At 44.9% G+C, this 21866-nt stretch overlaps 1 protein-coding gene across 1 annotated transcript in view; it reads right to left on the reverse strand.

Moving 5' to 3' along the window:
- Window positions 1–3015: 3015 nt before the first annotated feature.
- Window positions 3016–21866, reverse strand: part of LOC119862694 (zinc finger protein 850-like) — a 58273-nt gene continuing 39422 nt past the window's right edge. The window contains exon 5 of the mRNA XM_038419843.2: window positions 3016–9377. Within this exon, the coding sequence (XP_038275771.1) occupies window positions 8402–9377 (976 nt within the window). The 3' untranslated portion in view covers window positions 3016–8401. The remainder of the gene's footprint in view (window positions 9378–21866) is intronic.

Here is a 21866-nt window from a genome sequence, read left to right on the forward strand (position 1 = left end):
AGTATCTCCCTTTTATTTATCACAGTACCTCAAGAAAAATAATGTGGACATCACAAGCTGGGAGAAGTGAACCACCAACCAACCTCAATGGCACCACATCCTCCATCAGGCAGTAGCCTGCTTCGAGGAGAAGCGCCTTGCCCTCAAAAGCTGAAAATAGAGAGAGAAGGAAGGAAAAAGAAGAAAATTTCTCCCAGCAGACAGCTGACCCACCAGGAAATGTCTGTACCTACTGCAGGCAGATCTGAGGTTCCAGGATCAGACTCCTGAGTCATCTCAGGAGGACCTATATATAAATCTGTGGTAGAGATCATCCTCGAGTCAAGGGATTGCCGACAATGATGACAGGTTTAACATACTATTAGATATCACATGGACCACCCACTAGAGAAGGGCATGGCACACCTTGTCAGTGGGGTACAGCTATTTGTGAGACAGCATTGGAATGCAGGAGATCAGGATTCCTGGATTCTATTCCTGGCTCTGGACAGGCAAGAAGTGTGTCATGTTCTGTTTCATGCCTGAAGATAGAGGATGTTCTGTGCATGAAGGTGGAGGGAAAAGAAGTAGGGAGGTGATTTTACCTCTGTATACTACAATGGTGAGACTGATACTGGAATTCTGCATACATTTTTCCTTCCATATTTCAAAAAGGATGTTGAAAAATCATACAAGAGCTATCTGAGCTCTGGAAAATGTGCCGTATAGTGAGAAACTAAAGAAGATCAATCTATTTAGTTTATCCAAGACAGGGTTAAGAGCTGACTGAATCACAGTCTATAAATACTTACATGGGAAAGAGAGTTCTGATAGTAGATGGCTCTTTAATCTGTTATGTTCACAATATACAAATAGAGAAGCTGAAGTATTTTATGCTTTTATCCTTCTGGAAGCTTGCAACATAACACTACTTTATTTCTTAAGATCCAGAACTTTCACACACCAGAACCAAAAACAGGTTGCTCCCTAGGGCAAAGAGGCCCAACTCCCCCCACCTTGCTCTAGGTCAGCAGTTCTCAAACTGTGGGTTGGGACCCCAAAGTGGGTCATGACCCCATTTTAATGGGGTTGCTATGGCTGGCATTAGACTTGCTGGGCTTCGCCTTTGGCTCCCCCACCTGGGGTGGCAAGGCTCAGGTGGGCTCAGGTTTCGGTCTCCCTTCCTGGGGTCATGTAGTAATTTTTGTTGTCAGAAGGGTGTCAAGGTACAGTGAAGTTTGAGAACCCCTGCTCGAGATTGGCTCTTTGCAGACTGACTGCTGAAAGACCCAGATAGCATACTTCCCTAGAGAGCCACTGTGATGGGTTTGATCACAGAGACCCCCTTGGGACTGCCACCTGATGTGCTGAAATTACCTCTGAGCCCATTTTCCCTGATGGCTTGGCACTCCAGAACCCTGCCTTGTTGAGCCAGACACGCTAGTCTGCTGCAACACAGACCCAGGTCTGAACCACATCCCCAAAGCTGCAGGCTTTAACTGAAAACCACTCAGCAGGTTACCTATCTCCTCTACCCAGACACCCAATTCCCAGTGGGACCCAAACCCCAAATAAATCTGTTTTACTCTGTATAAAGCTTATATAGAGTAAACTCATGAATTGTCCGCCCTCTATAACACTGAGAGAGAGATATGCAGAGCTGTTTGCTCCCTCAGCTATTAATCACTTACTCTGGGTTTAATAATAAACAAAAGTGATTTTATTAAGTATAAAAAGTAGGATTTAAGTGGTTTCAAGGAATAACAGACAGAACAAAGTAAGTTACCAAGCAAAATAAAACAAAAAAACCACACAAGTCTAAGCCTAATACATTTAAGAAACTGAATACAGGTAAATCTCACCCTCAGAGATGTTCCAATAAGTTTCTTTCACAGACTAGACTCCTTCCTAGTCTGGGCCCAATCCTTTCCCCGGTACAGTTCTTGTTAGTTCCATCTCAGGTGGTAACTAGGGGATTTCTCATGACTGGCAGCCCCCTTTGTTCTGTTCCACCTCCTTTTATGGCTTTGGCACAAGGAGGGAATCTTTTGTCTCTCTGGGTCCCCACCCCTCCTTCTAAATGGAAAAGCACTAGGTTTAAGATGGGTTCCAGTACCAAGTGACATGGTCACATGTGCTGTGAGACCCCAAGCCTCCATTATTTGCAGCCTGACTCACATGAACACAGGAAATCTTACAAATAAACATAGCCATTTACAACCAATTGTCCTGGTTAATGGGAGCCATCAAGATTCTAAACCACCATTAATGGACCACACTTTGCATAATTACAACAGGACTTCAGAGTAATACTTCATATTTCTAGCTTCAGACACAAGAATGATACATTCATACAAATAGGATGAACACACTCAGTAAATTATAAGCGTTGTAATGATACCTTAAAAGAGACCTTTTCCGTAAAGCATATTCCAGTTCTGGTATATTCACACTCATAAGCATATTTCCATAAACATATGGAGTGCAACATCACAGCCACTACTAACCTGGAAGCAGGACCAGGAAAACCCCTGAGAATTTGAAGTGATAGGTTATAATTTTAAGACAATTTTCAATACACCACACAATCTGTCAGAAAAAGGCTGAATGAGATCCATTCTGAAGCTGAAACTAGACAAATTCAGATTAGAAATAGGGTGCACATTTTTAACAGAGAGGTTAATTAGCTATTGGCATAATGTACCTAGGGACATGGTGGATTCTTTCTAAAACATCAGCTCTAGCTCAAACACAAATTATAAGTTTGATGCAAAGATTACTAGGTGAGGTTCTTTGGCTTGTGTTATGCAAGAAGTCAGACTTAGATGATCATAATGCCCCTTCAGGCCTTGATTTATTAATATATGAAAACTACAGTCTAGTGACAGGTTTCATAGTAGCAGCCGTGTTAGTCTGTATTCACAAAAAGAAAAGGAGTACTTGTGGCACCTTAAAGACTAACAAATTTATTAGAGCATAAGCTTTCGTGAGCTACAGCTCACTTCATCGGATGCATTCATTCATGCATCCGATGAAGTGAGCTGTAGCTCACGAAAGCTTATGCTCTAATAAATTTGTTAGTCTCTAAGGTGCCACAAGTACTCTTTTTACAGTCTAGTGGTTAGAGATAGCCAAGCACAGTTTTGGCATGCTCATTCTGAGAGGCAGTCTGGCAAAGTGGAAATATTTGGGTCTGTCATAACAGATACCTGGTTTTTATTCCCAGCTCTGCCTGAAGTGACATTGTGCAAGCTCTCAGTTATCATCACAATGAAACACTTACATAATAGTTGCCTGTCCTCAAAACAGTTGTGAAATATGCAGATATATTAACAGAACAGCTGGGACTAGAACTCATGGTTTCTAGCTTATAGCATATTCCATATAGGAGAAAGTCATTCCCATTCATATGCTATTTCATTCATAATGTGGGCAGGCATGGCAGAACTCAAAGGGGATCTTTAAATCACTACTGGAGCTCCATGGTAGCTGTAGCTGCGGCAGCGGCTGGGAGCCCCAGGGCTCTGGCAGCAATTTAAAGGGCCAGGGGCTCTGGCTGCTGCCAGGAGCCCAGGACCCTTTTAAATTGCCCACCTGGGGAAGCTGCCGCATACTGGTACGGTTGGCTGTGTACCGGCTCTTGCCAGTACACCGGATCGGACCAGCTTACTCTCCCCTCTGAAGGCAATACTTATATATTGTCTGTCATTGTCAGTATGGCAGCATTTATTGGGAGGAAATCTGAGCATCCGTGTACAGGAATAGTACCCGCTTCCACCAAAACTGAAAATCAATCAATAATTCGGAAATAGGCTTGGAATACTGACTGAAAGTTGAAATTTATAACAGATGACCAAAAATCTGGGAATTCAAAGCCACTGAAACAAAAGGGATTGAGATCTTCATTTGATAAATCCTACCAAGATCCCTGATGCATTTAGCTTTGACTCTTGCTTAACTGACAGGATTGAGTTTATAGTGAATGGATGAATTATGATTACTGCTTGTTTATAAGAAATCATTTATGTCAGCTACAGACCTATATTTTCCATTTACTTCTTTTTACAAGGCATTTAATGTCTGAAATTGAATCTGCCATGCACAAATCTTTGTGACTTATGAACCTCTAAAATGTTTCTGTGGCTTTTACAGTGCAGCAGTAGTTCTTCATCCAGACAGCTCTATACTCTTGCAGCAATTATGATAGTGCATCTCAAGAAACAAATGTGCTGTAGAGGGCCAGGTCCTTCCAGGTAGTAATGGCTCACAGGACAGCCAGAGTCTCCAAGCATGGCAACTCAGACCTCCAGAAGGCTAGTGCCCAGTGATGAGCCAGTGCAACCCAGGAGGTCAGACAAGCCAGTTGCTATAATATCCACTCAGTCGGCTCTGACCGCCTCATTTGGAGCTTTGCTTCCAGCATGCAGAGATTTAACCCATTAGTTTACAGGTGATTTCCTAGTTTGATAATTTACATCAAAGATGCCTTTCAAAATATTGTTATAAACTGAAATAAAGAAATAAAAAACAAAACACTTCCCCAAGACTAGGAGCTGGGTAGAGGTGAAGAGACATGTTAGGTGTAGGTGACACTTTTGGGGTAAATCACTACCATCCATTCACAGCAGGAGGGAGCCTTGTCTGTGCCCACCAGGGGAAACTCTCCCTAACTACTGGCTGCTGGAAACACAACTGCTATGCAGCCCCCACTCTCTCCGTCTGGAAACTCGCAATTAGCACACTCCACCTTGCTATACTTGAGTACCCAGTCCATTGTCTTCTGGACATCTGCCAACTCCAAGGAAGCCGTGCACTCCAGTTTAGTGGCTTCATTTCAGTTCAGCATTCTCATTGGCACAAGGCACTCAGACATAGCTATAGTAAACCAAACTTACGTTTATTTAACAAAGGTTGAGTTAAGGATTCAACTAAGGCAAGTTAAAAGGATTTGGAAACATAAGGTTACAGGTAAAAGAAAAATATAAAACTTCCTGCCTAGGGAGGTTGTGGAAGCTCCTTCACTGGAGGTTTTCAAAAGGAGGCTGGACAGCCATCTGTCTAGGATGGTATAGACACAACAAATCCTGCATCTTGGCAGGGGATTAGACTAGATGACTCTTGAAGTTCCTTCTAACCCTGTGGTTCTATGAACCTACAGCCTATACCTGTTAACAAGTTATTTTCCTGTCTAATAAGGTATTTCTCACCCAATGGTCAGTCCTTAGAGCACTTGTATAGTCCAAAGAGCTGGGATTCACTTTTCATGAGACAGTCCCACTGGCTGAATATCACCTCTATGATGGATACCATCTTGTGCCCTTTCTTCTTCTCTTATACGGTTACAGACTATTGTCTCTTACAGCAGGGGGTTCCCTTGTCAGACTTTTCTTGCAGCTCTTTTGTCTTTGTAAATGCGCAAGCCTACATCTGAACCAGACAGCAAACACGGGACTCGGGCTGGCTCCACGTCAATTGTTTTCAATGTTGACGGAGTCAACACTCAGACTCCCTGCCTCAGATGACAAGTTTCATTTCCAACAGTTTTGGAACATCATATCCTGCATGTTAAATAACTCTAAAACTATTTTCCTGTACAAACATCTCACAATAACCATAACAATCAGATAGTTCTTAGCTTTTGGCAGAGACCAGACAAAACCCCCTTTGGTGAAATATTAAGAAGATGGTGAGACACAGGGGTAATATACCTGACTGGGTATGTCTGCATTACAGGTTAGATACCACTTAATCTGCATAGATAGTTTGGTTGGAGAGTAGCACTGGATACAATTTGTAGGTTATGGAGCAGCTTCACAGCTGCAGCAGAATTAAGGTTGAAATAGCACTTCTGTTCAAAGGTAATTTTTTTTTTAGTATTCCACATGCATGGTCAAATAGGCCTGAAAATCACTATGCCAGTAAGTGGATCAGGACAGAATTTACAATGCACATTTGGACAATGGGTAGCTGTAGTAGATAAACTAGACACTTGGACCTAGATTCTTCACTCTACCTGAATTGCACTTGGACAGAATGAAAAGAGAGGACCATGGAACCATTGGTAACTCCCTGATTTGGGGCCACATGGCAAATTAGGGCTGCCCAGGGCAAAGAGAAAAGAATGGTTACTTACTCTACAGCAACTGTGATTGTTCAAGATATGTCGCCTACATGTATTCCATTTCTGGTGACTCACAAGCAGTGACCTCCCATTCCAGAGATGGGTGCTCGGAGTCTATTGAAACAACCATTGTAAGACAACTCTGCCAAAGGCTAGAGCTATCATTACCATAATATGATTTGCATAGAGGGCCAACCCACAGGAAACCCAGAGAGGAAGTCAGGGTGCGATGCTGCAAGGGGTCCTTGTCCCTCATACCCACCTTTGTGGCCACTTCCTTGGCTCTGCGAGGGTCAGTGCAAGCCAGCGCTTTCTCCTGACTCCCTCTCTGGGTCTTTGTGGCTTGGCTCTCTGGCCAAGTCACATACCCTGGATGGGGAGTGAACTGTTAACTACATGTTCAACTTGAAGTTCACAAACAATGTACATACACCTCTACCCCAATATAAATACAAATTAAGCAGAGCACACATTCCTTTGTTTGAGACAGACCTGTTTGCCAGCCTCAGTTTGGAACGTGTTAATAACACCGTACAGTGGAATCTTATAACTTCACTTAGCAGACAATATTCAGATGATCACAAGTGGTCTGTCATTGGTGCTTGAGTTTTATGGAGCCCGAACCTCCAAGGGGGGGGGGGGGCTTTGAGAGAAAATAGACCAGTGGAGTATGGGGGGGGGGAGGTTTAATCCAGAGAAAGGGACAGAACAGGAAATTGGGGGAATTCCAAAAAGCACCACAAGACAATAGCCGGACATCTGATGGGAACCAAAAGCCTGAGATGGAGTCTGGCCAGAACATCTGAAAACAAGCTCTGGCTGTTCAGTTTAAACAAAGAAAATTTGCTAAATTCTTAAAAGATAAATGGAAGCCACAGAGAGAAGAATAGTGCTGAAGACACTCCAGAAAGAAGAAGACAGGGTACACTGTCTCCAGCTGAAGTGTCCGTATAAGCAGTCTCTTAGGAAGGAGCAATGCCAGTTCTAACACCCTGTCTACAATAAGGAAATTTGCACCAGTGTCACTACATCAATGTTACCAGACTGAGTTTCTTTGATGACAGCCCCAATTTGTGCTGTGCAGCACATCTACAGTTATTATATTGGTGCAATTTCTTTAATACAGCCAGAACCTGAATGATCCCTTGTGTTTCCACGTACCCAATTCCTGATGTTCACAAGCATTTGTAAATGGGCTGGATATAGTGATTTATGCTAACCCTATTTTGGGATCTTTTTGACATACTTCTTGACAGTGAGAAAATTTCCAGGCAACTGGAAGAGACATGGATTTTTAAGCAAGTTTTTATTAGGAATTTAAAAAATAATAAAGATGATGTGTTTTGAAACTAGAATTAAACTCATATGCTGTAGCATTTCCAGATGCAGCAGTAACCACACTCAGAGGAAAAACTAAAAGAATCCTTAATCCCATAACTCTGTTAATATTCCAAGTTCGTAACAGGTACAAGAGAATCCCCAAAAAGCTGTTTTTTTAAACTGTAAACTCTTCCAGACAGGAACCATGTAATCCTGTTCGTGCAGCACCTAACACAACGTGGCCATGACTGTCATTGGGGCCTATGGACACTACTGTACTATAAATATTAACTAGTACAATCCCCCTGTGATGTAGGTGATTATTATCTCCGTTTTACAGACAGGGAAACCAAGGTACAGCAAGGTGAAGTGAGCTAAGGTCACTGAAAAAAAATCAATGACAGAGTTGGAAGTAGAACCCAAGAGCCCTGACTCTCCACCTCCTTCTCTAAACCACTAGAAAACAATCCCTAGCAGAGCCAGAAATAAAAGAACCCTACTCCTACCCCACTCGTCTTGATATTACACAGCAACGAGCCCTGAAATACCCCAAAAGCCCCATTTGACAGTGAAATCTCACTATAAATTGTTTACAGCCCATCCTGGGTATAGGGGAATAGGGCAATTTTATCTTTTCTCTTAAATGTATGTTTATTGACAACCTTCACAACATGACTTCTCTCCAATTATACCAACAGCTTCCCTTTTATCTCCAAATGCTCCATCCTCCTGCTGCCCACAGCACCTCCTGGTTTCTGGCTCTGGTTCCCAGCATACATTCCTCTCCACACCTCAGACCCCTATATGACTCATCTCTCGACACCAACATTTCCTCTTTGTTTAACTTGACTATCCTCAACAAGGCATTTTTCATTCTCTGTGAAAACAGAAGAGCCTTATGGACTCAAAACAAGAAACATGCCTGGCTACTATCCATTGGGAGACTCTGGAGGGATATCTGACATGAAGCTTTCAGGGTTTTTAGGGTTTCCCTCCCACGTGGATTCTCTGATGTCGAATGAGGGCAGAGCTCACAGTGAAACTCTTTCCACAGTCGGCACATTCATAGGGTCTCTCCCCAGTGTGGATTCTCTGATGCTGAATAAGATGCGCGCTCTGACGGAAGCTTTCCCCACACTCACTACACTCATAGGGTTTCTGTCCTGTGTGGATTCTCTGATGTCGAAGAAGGGCTGATCTCCAAAGGAAGCCTTTCCCACAGTCAGCACATTCATAGGGCTTTTCCCCTGTGTGAACTCTCCGGTGCTGAATCAGGTGTGAGCTCACTGTGAAGCTTTTCCCACACTCAGCACATTCATAAGGTCTTTCCCCCGTGTGGAATCTCTGATGCTGAATGAGGGCAGAGCTCACACTGAAGCTCTTCCCACACTCGGAACACTCATAGGGTCTCTCACCCGTATGGATTCTCTGATGCTGAATAAGGTGCGAGCGCTGCCGGAAGCTTTCCCCACACTTGGCGCATTCATAAGGTTTCTCTCCAGTGTGGGTTCTCTGATGTTGAGTAAGGGCTGAGCTCACACTGAAGCTCTTCCCACAGTCACCACATTTGTAGGGTCTCTCACCCGTGTGGACTCTCTGGTGCAGGATAAGCTGGGAGTTCCCAATGAAGCTCTTGCCACACTCACCACATTTATAGGGTTTTTCTCCTGTGTGGATTATCTGATGCCGAATGAGTTTTGAGCTCATACTGAAGCTTTTCCCACACTCGGTACACTCATAAGGTCTCTCCCCCGTGTGCTTTGTCTTATGCTGAATAAGATGTGAGCGCTGCCGGAAGCTTTCCCCACACTCAGCACATCCAAAGGGTTTCTCTCCAGTGTGAATCCTTTGATGTTGTCTGAGGTTTGATCTCAGCCGGAAGCTTTTCCCACAGTCATCACATATTATTGATTTCCCCATTTTGGGATTTCCTAGCTGGATAATGTCTGGCAGTTTCCTAAAACCTATTTCACATGCAGTTGATTTACCTTGTCTCTTCCCTGGAGGAATTCTTTGGTGCCTTTCTGATCTGTGCTGACCCTCACAGGCTTTATCCTGCTCAGGACACTGGGAAATATTCCTTTGGGATGCTCCTGATAATGTGCCATGTAGTTCCATTGACTCATGACTGTCCTGGTGTGGATTCTCCTCCTCATTCTCATTCACAATCCCATCACCTGTTAGAATAAAATGAGAATCTAGAGATGAGTGACTGGAGAAAAAGGAAACCTTGGGAAAGGGAATGGAGAGGGAATATCATATTTCCATATGAACACATTGTACCTACTGTTTTTACAGGTGACCCATAAGATAGTAAAAGAGTAGTGAAAAGAACCTTCTGAATAAATAGTACAGCAGAAAAGCACCAGTAATGAATTTTAGAGGAAATGTTATAAATTAAGTTATATTGTTTAAAGGGGGAATTGATTTTTTTAATTTAGTCAATTAAAAGAAATCAAGTTGACCGCAGCTCCTGGGAGACCCAATCAGGGACCCACTCCCCTAGACACTGTACAAACAACTAATAAGTAGAGTCCCTGTCCCAGAGTGCTCACAGTCTAGCTTGAAATATGGTTTCAGGACTAGAAGGGTTCCAGGTTTCAAACAGGACTAAAATCATGAACTAAGAGCAGATTCTTCCCCCAAAGCGGGGAAGAGGCCCTATTCTCCCTCCACATTCCATCTGACTCTCAGCAGAACAACAAATGAGGTCACAGACTCCCACCTGAAGTTAATCAGTATGGCTGGGAAGCCCTCAGAGATATCTGTCTTGAGAACATGATGAATATTGGTTACAATAATGAGACAAAATGGTGCAAGCTCACAGCCTTTTGGGGGGAATTCCAGAGTTTTATTCTACTCACTGACAGTTCTCCAGACGGTTGAGCTTATTCCTCACCTGTACAGGTGCCACTCAGCATCTCCTTTTCCTCGTAGTCCAGAAGATCAGGAACCCACGGCTCTTCCTCTCGTTCTATGAGGCAGATTATGTCCAGTTTTTTAATTGGAAATTCTGCTCATGGCAGGAAAAATGAGCAAGATCAAGGTTTGTCACATCTTCCTACAAAAAACCCTGCCCCTCTCTCTGCTGGGGGGACATTTCATCTGCATGGAAAGGAAATAGCTCCTGGGAAAGTCAGATGTTCTGTTAAGTGTGTTATGCCACTTGTAGGAGATTCAGAGATCTCCACACCATGGGGGACTATGGCAGAATATTACTGTGCCATTTGTACTTCTCTAACCCAGCCTCTTAAGAGACCAGGGCCTGGTAGAGAATAGAACCAGTCCCAAGAGTGGAGGAACAGCCATTCTATGTGTGTGACTGACCAGTGACAGATTAATGTCACAGTTTTTTCTCCCTTGGAAGCCCTGGGCAGAGGGAGATTGGCAGTGGTGTGGTATCTCTGACCCTCCTTCCCAAATGGAGGAGATAGGAGAATACAGTCTCTTCCCACAAGCTTTTGGAGCTATCAGGAGTGAATACATAACAGGGAGTATGCCACCAGGCATTTGCTGATGGTGGTGACCCCCTATCTAGGCCACAGGGCTGCTGAAGAGAAGGAACAATGTCCTGTTCTATGCTAGCACTGCCTGCTCCCACTCACTTGTCCAGCAGGTCTGCCTCCACCCCTGCCTCACCATGGAGAGCAGGACAATGAACGAGGACTCAGAGATCCCTTCCCTTCAACATGGAGAATCACAGAATCATAGAATATCAGGGTTGGAAGGGACCTCAGGAGGTCATCTAGTTCAACTCCCTGCTCAAAGCAGGACTAATCCCCAACTAAATCATCCCAGCCAGGGCTTTATCAAGCCTGATCTTAAAAACCTCTAAGGAAGAAGATTCCACCATCTCCCTAGGTAACCCATTCCAGTGCTTCACCACCCTCCTAGTGAAACAGTTTTTCCTAATATCCAATCTAAACCTCTCCCACTGCAACTTGAGACCATTACTCCTTGTTCTGTCATCTGCTAGCACTGAGAACAGCCTAGCTCCATCCCCTTTGGAACCCCCTTTCAGGTAGTTGAAAGCAGCAATCAAATCCCCCCTCATTCTTCTCTTCTGCAGACTAAATAATCCCAGTTCCCTCAGCCTCTCCTCATATGTCATGTGTTCTAGGTCCCTAATAATTTTTGTTGCCCTCCACTGGACTCTTTCCAAATCCTTGTTGTAGTGTGGGGTCCAAAACTGGACCCAGTACTCCAGAGGAGGTCTCACCAATGCCAAATAGAGGGGAATAATCACTTCCCTCGATCTGCTGGCAATGCTCCTACTAATACAGACCAATATGCCGTTAGCCTTCTTGGCAACAAGGGCACACTGCTGACTCATATCCAGCTTTTTGTCTACTGTATCCCCTAGGTCCTTTTCTGCAGAACTGCTGCCTAGCCACTCAGTCCCTAGTCTGTAGCTGTGCATAGGATTCTTCTATCCTAAGTGCAGGACTCTGCACTTGTCCTGGTTGAACCTCATCAGATTTCTTTTGTCCCAATCCTCTAATTTGTCTAGGTCCCTCTGTATCCTATCCCTACCCTCCAGCATATCTACCACTCCTCCCAGTTTAGTGTATTCTGCAAACTTGCTGAGGGTGCAATCCAGGTGATTCTCCAGATCATTAATGAAGATATTGAACAAAACCGGGCACTCCACTTGATACCGGCTGCCAACTAGACATGGAACCATTGATCACTACCTGCTGAGCCTGATGATCTAGCCAGCTTTCTATCCACCTTACAGTCCATTCATCCAGCCCATACTTCTTTAACATGCTGGCAAGAATACTGTGGGAGACAGTATCAAAAGCTTTGTTAAAGTCAAGGAATGACAGGTCCACTACTTTCCCCTCATCCACAGAGCCAGTTCTCATCATAGAAGGCAATTAGGTTAGCCAGGCATGACTTGCCCTTGGTGAATCCATGCTGACTTTCCTGATCACTTTCCTCTCCTCAAAGTGCTTCAAAATTGATTCCTTGAAGACCAGCTCCATGATTTTTCCAGGGACTGAGGTGAGGCTGACTGGCCTCTAGTTCCCCAGATCCTCCTCCTTCCCTTTTTTAAAGATGGGTGCTACATTAGCCTTTTTCCAGTCATCCGGGACCTTCCCCAATCGCCATGAGTTTTCAAAGATAATGACCAATGGCTCTGCAATCACATCCGCCAACTCCTTTAGCACCCTTGGATGCAGTGCATCCAGCCCCAGGGACTTGTGCTCGTCTAGCTTTTCTAAATAGTCCTGAACCACTTCTTTCTCCACAGAGGGCTGGTCACCTCCTCCCCATACTGTGCTGCCCAGTGCAGTAGTCTGAGAGCTGACCTTGTTTGTGAAGACAGAGGCAAAAAAAGCATTGAGTACATTAGCTTTTTCCACATCCTCACTTTCCCTGATTTGAAGGAAAGAGGCCCACTCCTGTTCTCCCCACTCTTACTCTACTCTTCCATGGAGACCAGGGAAAACTATCTCTGCCACTTCTATGTGGATGGGACAACTGGGAATGACCTCAGGGCCCCTGTGGGAGACCTTCCACTAGCCAAAGAAGAAAGTAGGTTGGTGTGTGACTGGGGGGTCTGAATAGAAAGGTGACTAATGTGTGAGAGATATGGGCCTGAGGGGTAGAATGACAGGATGACTGGTGTGTAAGTGGCTAGGTCTGTATGTGACAGCATGGATGATGTACGATTTGTGTGGGGTAGACTGGAATGGGGGGGGTCATGACCTAAGAGTGGCAATTTTGGTGCGTCTGAATGAGAAACTGGGCTGAGTGAGGAAGGTGAGGAAACTGTTCGTGGGGAGGTGAAGAGAGTATTAAAGGATGAAGAGTGGGGGTAAAATATTGAGAGAGAAGAGGGGAAAAGGGAGGTAAAAGCATGATTCAGGGAAGGCAAGGGGGATTGAGAGAGAAGGAAATAAGCATGGAGATGGATAGAGCATAAAATGAGAGTGGGAAGAAAAAGTAAGAAAGAAAGAAAGAAAGAATACATACATACACACACATAGGAAAGAAAGAAAAACTCCAAAGAAGAGACAAACATAAATTACTCAGTTATTTTAAGGCTGCTTGAAAGATATTGCGTAGACTGTTTCTACCTTCCAGGTACCAGAGAAGAACGCAGAGCTGAAGCCACTCTGGGAATACCAGAGACCACAAAGCTCCTACTAAACATGGACAAATAAATCCTTCACCACTGATAGCAGAATCTGGTCATTCTCCTGCACAATGTCTTTGCAGAAGGCCCCTTCCACCTTAAAGGTCCCTCTCTGCCTAGGTTAAACACATAGCTGCTTCCTCAAGCGTCACTTGCATCACTCCCTTTATTTGGTCCTGAAAGAGACTTTGGGAGGACTAGAATAGATAGAAGAACAGAGAGACGCTACTGAAGCAAGCTTCACCATCACAGCTGCCACCCCCCACCACCTCTTGGGATGCTGGGTTTTTGTCATCCCGAGAGATGTCCTGACCAGGGGCCAGCAAGAGGGATCCAAATGACATCACCCTCCCTACCAGCTCTAGCTGAATCCAAAATACCACCTGAGATGAAATGGGATGGGTCTTTAACACAGTAGTTCCAGCCCACCTCAACTAACTTCTTATCTTTTCCCCAAAGGATAGTTATTATCATCTTTGATACTATCCAAGAGACTGTCAAACAAGGGGGTTTTGCTTCTAAAACTCTCTCCAGCTAGAGAGAAAGGGAAGAAGAAATGTTGTTAAAATGAAAGCCTTACTTAATACTTTACATTTCAACACTTTAACTGTTTTTCCTTTTCTATATATTTAATAAAAGATTAAAATGGTGCATTTGCCATGGTACTAAGCAGGCTGAGGTCTCTGTATACCAAACTTCAGACCTTCTTACTGTTTAGTGACTGGGTTATTTTAGCCCATATATTCCATCTAAATTAATATAACAGGTAATCTGGAGTGACACATAGGAAGCTATTCTACAACCTGTCAAGGTGATAAAGGGTTTTGGTCCATTTTAAAGCTAAATTCTCCTAAGGCTTTCCTTGGGCACAGATATTCTAAACTCAGATATTGAAAACCACTTGGTCCCTTTACTACAGTCCAGACCCAGCATCTTCCCTGGAACTAAATGAACCAAGACATTTGTGTAACCTCCCTTTAACAGACTGAACAAATTTCTGTAGAGCAGCAGAATGAAACACTACACTCTGGGGAGTTTTCCTTACAATGTCCCTAAGAGCAGTGCACTTCTTCTGCTGCATGGTTACTAGGCAGAGATAGGGCACTGCCCTTTTACTCTTACTCCTCTCAATTTGCACAGTGATGATGCAGTAACAGGACTGAGTAGCACTGGGAGCTCATCACCTCATTATTTTTCCTGTCTCTTTCAGTCCCTCTTCCTTTCTATCTCCTCCCACTCTGCTGGGAGTTTTGGTGACTTCCATTTCCAGGTGCATAGGTGCTCCCCTACCTGGATTGGCTCCTGCATGTGCTAACAGGACCAAGAACCTGTGTGTGAGTGTCAGTAAAGTCAGCAGATCTGGGCCGTACAGTCACACATGGATCAGACATGGGGAGTGGAAGGGGCCATAGGCGGCCAGTTATATTGGCCCATGGTGCCTTGGCACCAGCAATATTCAGAGCCCAGGGGCTAAGCTCCACCAATATTTGGGGCTGGGTGTCCCCCCACTCCACCTACCTGCCACCACCCCACACCTCCTACGAGTGTCCCCCAGCCTCCCCTTGCTGCCCCCACCCACAGGAGTAGAGCATCCCTGCCTCTGCTGGGCAGCTCCATGCTGCATCCCTGCAGCAACTGCTGCCGCAGGGTCCTAGTGCCCCCCCTCCATCTCTACTGCCAGGGAAGACAGACTCTGACCCTGCCCTTCCACCTCAGACCCTTCCATTTTCAGGCAGGACCCTCCACCAGCACAGGGGGCCCCCCCTTTCCCCAGTCATTGCTCCTGCCCCATGCCTCACTCCCAGTGAGGCTACAATCAGGGGCAACAGCAGGGGAGGAGGCGGCGCACACAGCAACCCCCAGCATCCACCATGGGGGAGGCGAGGGAGATTCCTGGACCTGAGAGAGGCCCTAGGAGCATATGCAGTGACAGTGGTGAGGATGAATGTGCTGCTGAGGGGGCGGGAAAGGGGGGCTCCTCCCCCAGAGCTCACTGCTGCCAGCAGGGAAAGAGCTGGGGAGAGTCCTCCTCTCTGGCCCCTGTCCCAGAGCAGCCTGCCTGCACCCCAAACTCATCCCCAGCCCTGCCCCACCCCAGAGCCCACACTCCCAGCCACAGCTTTCACCCCCACACCCACCCCCTAACCCTCTACCCTAGCCCTGAGCCCCTCTACCACCCCAAACACCTTATCCCCAGTCCTAGCTAGAGCCCTCATTCCCCTGCACTCCACCCCCCTGCCTTAGCCCTGAGCCTCTCCAACATCACAAACCCCTCATCTCCAGTCCCAGCCAGAGCTCTCATCCCCCCACACCCTAACCCTCTGCCCGAGCCCTGAGCTCCTCCAGCACCCCAGACACCTTATCCCCAGTCCCAGTCAGAGCCCTCATCCCCCTGCACGCCAACCCTCTGCCCCAGCCCTGAGCCTCTCTAACACCCCGTACCCCCCAGCCCCAGACAGAGCCCTCACCCCCTACACTCACCCTGAGCCCCTCCCACACCCCATACCCCCCATCTGCAGCCATACCCCACAGCCCTCACCCCACAACCCTGCAGCCCCTCCCTCTGCACCCCCTCCCAGAGTCTGCACCCTGCACCCCAATCCCCTGCCCCAGCAAAGGGCCTGCACCCCAGACCTCCTCTCCCATCCAAACTCCCTCCCAGAGCCTTAGGCAGGTGGGGGGTGGAGTTTGGGCAGGGGCGGGTTCTGGGCACCATCAAAAATTATACAAACCTACCGCCCCTGGAAGGGGCAGATTTATCAGTCACGTTCCCCAAGTTCTCTCGGTTACCTGGAGGCTTCAGCTCCGAAAGAAGCTAGTTACAGTCTGAAACTATCCCCCACCTTGCTTGGGGCAGCAAAATCTTACCATGCAAAACAGGAAGAGAAGAGAGTGAGCCGCAGCCCCCTGCTCGGGCTCCTGGTGAAAATAAGGCAGCAGCAGCGGGAGCACTAGCCTTTGTCACGTGACAGTGGTACTGCTAAGGGACCAGGAATTGTCATGTGACAATAGCAGCAACTCACAGAATCCCTTTTCCCCAGAGCTGAACAAGGAATTTGTCTAGATGCAACCACAGGCTCATTTTGTTGTTCTTTTAATGTTAAATAATAGGCAAAAGCATAACAACTCTCTGCTCGGAACAAGACTAAACTAGTGCCAACAAAGAGAATGACTTTATCATATGGAAATGAGAAACCGCTACATTTGATGGGTTCATTCAACAAAACAGTGACAAAGGGGTGCACTGGCCACAGAATCAATGAGTTCTGTAAAAAAAAAAAAAAAAAAAAAAAAAGGAGGATTTGTGGCACCTTAGAGACTAACAAATTTATTTGAGCGTAAGCTTTCGTGAGCTACAGCTCACTTCATCGGATGCGATGAGTTCTGTTTCATAGTAGCAGCCGTGTTAGTCTGTATTCGCAAAAAGAAAAGGAGTACTTGTGGCACCTTAGAGACCTTAGTCTCTAAGGTGCCACAAGTACTCCTTTTCTTTTTGATGAGTTCTGTGTCACTCAAGTATCACATGTACACTTATTTGCTTATACACTAAAATTAAATATGTTGTATATACAACGATTGACCAAAATTCTGATAACAATAAAATACAACATTTGTAAACTATTAGAGGACAAGACTATTTTATGGCTTTAGTAAAACAAAGGATTTCCAGGTTAATTTACATAGAGATACATCAGATCTCTAAATCAGGAATACCTTAGTATTCTCATTCATGTGAGAAAATGTAACTGCCAAGAAATTAAGATGACTGGGAAGGTCAGAAAGAGAAAGAACTTTCCCAATAATATCTTCAAAAGAAGTAATCCCCAGAAGACAAATCAAAGATACAGTATGCCATGCATTAGCCGAATGTTGCAATTCAATGAGAATGCCATATTAGACCAACTCTGGACAGGATATTAATATGACAATAATGGAGTTGCATTCTTCTCAAAACTGGACAACGTTAAGAGTTACCATCTGTCAGAACTACACCCTAGCTGCATCTACTCACATTGGCCTCTGATTCTATCAAAAATTGTCATTTGGAATACTATTGGCTGCAGAAACGTTGCAAGATATTTGGAGACAAATAATGAGTCCTCTGAATAATGTGCTGAAATACAATGATGACATTCTTGTTTTTGCAAAAAGACATGATGAAAAGCTCAGGAGTGGCTCCTTGTTTTCTCCTTTCTCCTCACCAAAATAAGGCTACAAGCAATCTGGACAAAGACTTGGGAAAATAGAATAAACTAATAATATAATGTATTGTTTTCCTATTTCAAGTTCCCCCATACAAGTAGCAAACACAGGTGTACAAGCCTGCAAAATACATCTATTTTATATTACAAAAAAGCTAGAGTAAATACAGTGCTCAAATCATATGACAATAAAAACTATGTTAAAAATTAGGTTGTAAATTCAAGCACTCCAAAGTTGGAAATTCCAGGTTTAATTCTTTAATTCTGCTTCTGTGTGATTCCATGCTGTGCACTGCATGAGGCAGGGGTCGTGAAGAAAAAGTATCATGTTATCATGGACTTAAAGAATGCATCATAATGCATACACAGAGGGAGGAGACCAATTTAAGATTGCACGTGCAACTTTATAGCTGGCATTTTCTAACTTTCAGCACTTAATTTTTAGGTACCACTCAGGAATGACCTTTCCTCGTAGCCCTGGAGATCCATGGCTTTACTTGTTCTCTTATTCCATGTGGGAGATCTTGTCAGTTTTGGGGGTAGGAAATCCTGTTTAGAGGAGGAGAAATGAGCAAGATCAAGATTTTGTCATAGCTTCACTTATTATTTGCTAAAAAGAACTTTCCATGATTTTAAACCCAACTCCCGTCTATATATTGGGAGGTTCTCAGACCCGAGGAAGAGGTCTGTGAAGTTTGAAAGCTTGTCTCTTTCACCAACAGAAGTTGTTCCAATAAAAAGTATTACTTCAGCCACCTTGTCTCTCCTATATATTGGGGGGACATTGCATGTGCATGGAAAGGAACTAGCTCTTGGGAAAATCAGATGTGCTTGGAAATGTGTTGTGCTGCCTGTAGCATAAAATCCTTCCTTTACCTGTAAAGGGTTAAGAAGCTCAAATAACCTGGTTGGCACCTGAACAAAAGGACCAATAAGGGAAGAAGATCCTTTCAAATATGTGGGGGAGGTTTTGTTTGTGCTCTCTTTGTGTGATCTCTTGGGACAGAAAGAGGGACCAGGCAGGGGGAAAAAAAAACCTCTCCTAAAAGCCTACCTGAATTAAACATCTAAGATTACAAAAATTGTAAGTAAAGCAAGGAAATGTGTTAGATTGTCTTTTGTTTTAGCTTTTGAATTTTCCCTATGCTAAGCAGGAGGTTTGTTCCTGTTTTTTGTAACTTTGAAGTTTTGCCTAGAGGGGAATCCTCTGTGTTTTAAATCTTATTACCCTGTAAACTTACCTTCCATCCTGATTTTACAAAAGTGCTTCTTTTACTTTGTTCTTTATAATAAAGTTCTGCTTTTAAGAACCTAATTGGTTTTTAGCATCCTAAAAACTCAAGGGTCTGGTCTGTGCTCACCTTGTTTACCTATTTGGTTGGTATATTATTCTCAAGCCTCCCCAGGACAGGCGGTGAAGGGGTTTGGGGGCACATTTTGGGGAAACAGGAACTCCAAGTGGTCCTTTTCCTGAATCTTTGTCTAACTCACTTGGTGGTGGCAGCAATACAGTCCAAGGACAAGGAAGAATTTGTGCCTTGGGGAAGTTTTTAACCTAAGATGGTAGAAATAAGCTTAGGGGGTCTTTCATGCGGGTCCCCACATCTATACCCCAGAGTTCAGAGTGGGGAGGGAACCTGACATGGGGACTTTAGCAAAGGGCAATAATATGCCACTTGTACATATCTAAAATGGCAGAGATAACACAAGATAGAACCAGACCCAGAAACGGAGAGATGTTTAGAATGCAGAACAAAGCTCGTCCAAGCTTAAACCAGGAGATCAGTTCTGAAAAAAAGGAATGAGGAAAAATATTGACATCACCAGCTGTTGTTAGTGGACATAAAATGTGTACTCTAAGATCCTACAGGGATCAAGGTACTAAGCACAAAAGAAATGGCAGCATCTTCAGCTCATTCCAAACCCCAGCTTAATTACTATGTGACCCTGATAGCAATGGCACTTCCATCACAATTTTAGTGACAGGAGCAAATGCTGTTGTGAATAAATCCTGAACTAAGTGAAGAGAAGGCTACACCTTTGGGATTGGATAATCTAGACCAGGGGTAGGCAACCTATTGCACGCGTGCCAAAGGCGTCACACAAGCTGATTTTTAGTAGCACTCTCACTGCCCGGGTCCTGGCCACCGGTCCTGGGGGCTCCACTACCAGCCTGGGGTACCGTCCACCGGCCCTCTTCCAGCCAGAGTTCCATCTGCCAGCCCCACTCAGTCCGCTGCCAGCCCCCAGTCTCAGCCACCAGTCCAGGGGGCTCAGCTGCTGGCCTGGGATACCAGCCACCAACCCCCTGCTAGTCGGGGTTCCAGTCGCTGGCCCCGCTCAGCCCACTGCTGGCCCCGGGTCACAGCCACTTGTCCGGGGAGCTCTGCTGCAGGCCTGGGGGCCCAGCTGCCGGCTTGGGGCTCTGCAGCTGCCCCCAGTTGTAGCCCTCTGGCCCCAGCCTGGGGCAGTGAGGGGTGCAGATAGGGCCAAGAGGGGGCGCAGCTCAGCATGGATTCTTATTACTGGCACATAAAACCTTAAATTTGAGCGAATAAATGAAGACCCAGCACACCACTTCTAAAAGGTTGCCAACCACTGATCTAGACGAATCCACCAAACAAAAACCCACCTCTCAAAACCAGATGATGACCAGATCTGGATGAGTGCTGAAACTGCTTTCTCAGCTGGATCTTTTCTGTTGTAATTTGTTAAATATAGGTTCCGTTCTTTAAATCTGTCTTAGAAAGCTGGGAAGCATACTCAGTAAAGCTCTCCAGTGAAGCAATGGTAAAGACAGACAAGATTTAAGGTAATACTTCAGTAAATGGGAAATGACTGCCTAGGAAGGAGTACTGCAGAAAGGGATCTGAGGGTCAGTGTGGAACACAAGCTAAATATGAGTCAACAGTGTAACGCTGTTGCAAAAAAAAGCAAACATCATTCTGGGATGTATTAGCAGGAGTGTTGTAAGCAAGACACGAGAAGTAATTCCTCTGCTCTACTCCACGCTGATTAGGCCTCAGCTGGAGTATTGTGTTCAGTTCTGGGTGCCACATTTCAGGAAAGATGTGGACAAATTGGAGAAAGCCCAGAGAAGAGCCACAAAAATGATTATAGGTCTAGAAAACATGACCTGTGAAGGAAGATTGAAAAAACTGGGTTTGTTTAGTCTGGAAAAGAGAAGACTGAGAGGGGACATGATAACAGTTTTCAAATACATAAAAGGTTCTTACAAGAAGGAGGGAGAATAATTGTTCTTCTTAACCTCTGAGAATAGGACAAGAAGCAATGGGTTTAAATGCAGCAAGGGAGGTTTTGGTTGGACATTAGGAGAAACTTCCTAACTGTCAGGGTAGTTAAACACTGGAATAAATTGCCTAGGGAGGTTGTGGCATCCCCATCATTGGAGATTTTTAATAGTAGGTTAGACTAACACCTGTCAAGAATGGTCTTATAGAATAGATAATACTTAGTCCTGCCATGAGTGCAGGGAACTGGACTAGATGACCTCTCGAGGTCCCTTCCAGTCCTATGATTCTATGATGCCAGTACTTGTTATATTATCCCGAGCATTCCTATTTTGGGGCATTTCTAAATGTAGCTTAAGACATGATCAGCTACAATCAAAATTTTTCAAGTGCCAGCAGATACCCTGTTAGTCACCAGAGGCCACTATTTCATTCAATGAGTAGGCAACATTGGCTGTGCAGTGAGACCAACATAGCAGGGCAGTGAGAGTAACCACAGTATTGCCACCCTCAAAAGTTCAGAATCATGAGTCAGACCCCAAAAAATCAAGAGACTTAGACCAAAAACATGATATATTTTTTTTATCTTTGAAGTTTGAATTCCTCCTGCCCATCCCCAATGTGCGCAACAATTTCAGAGCAGCCCATTCTCCCAAATGTATAGAATGGTACTCAGACCTCAGTAGTGTGAATTCATTGTTTCATTTACTATAGTAATATAAACAGTCAGAATGAGCTCTCCCTTGACATCTGGTGGTGAGCTATGGAAAAGGACTTCAGGAGCTGATCTCTTTTGCATGGACACACCCAACCTGCCTAGCACCCTTATTGGGGCAGGAGTAATAAAG

Source organism: Dermochelys coriacea, chromosome 10 (genome assembly GCF_009764565.3).
Source record: "Dermochelys coriacea isolate rDerCor1 chromosome 10, rDerCor1.pri.v4, whole genome shotgun sequence".
Taxonomy (NCBI): Eukaryota; Metazoa; Chordata; order Testudines; family Dermochelyidae; genus Dermochelys; species Dermochelys coriacea.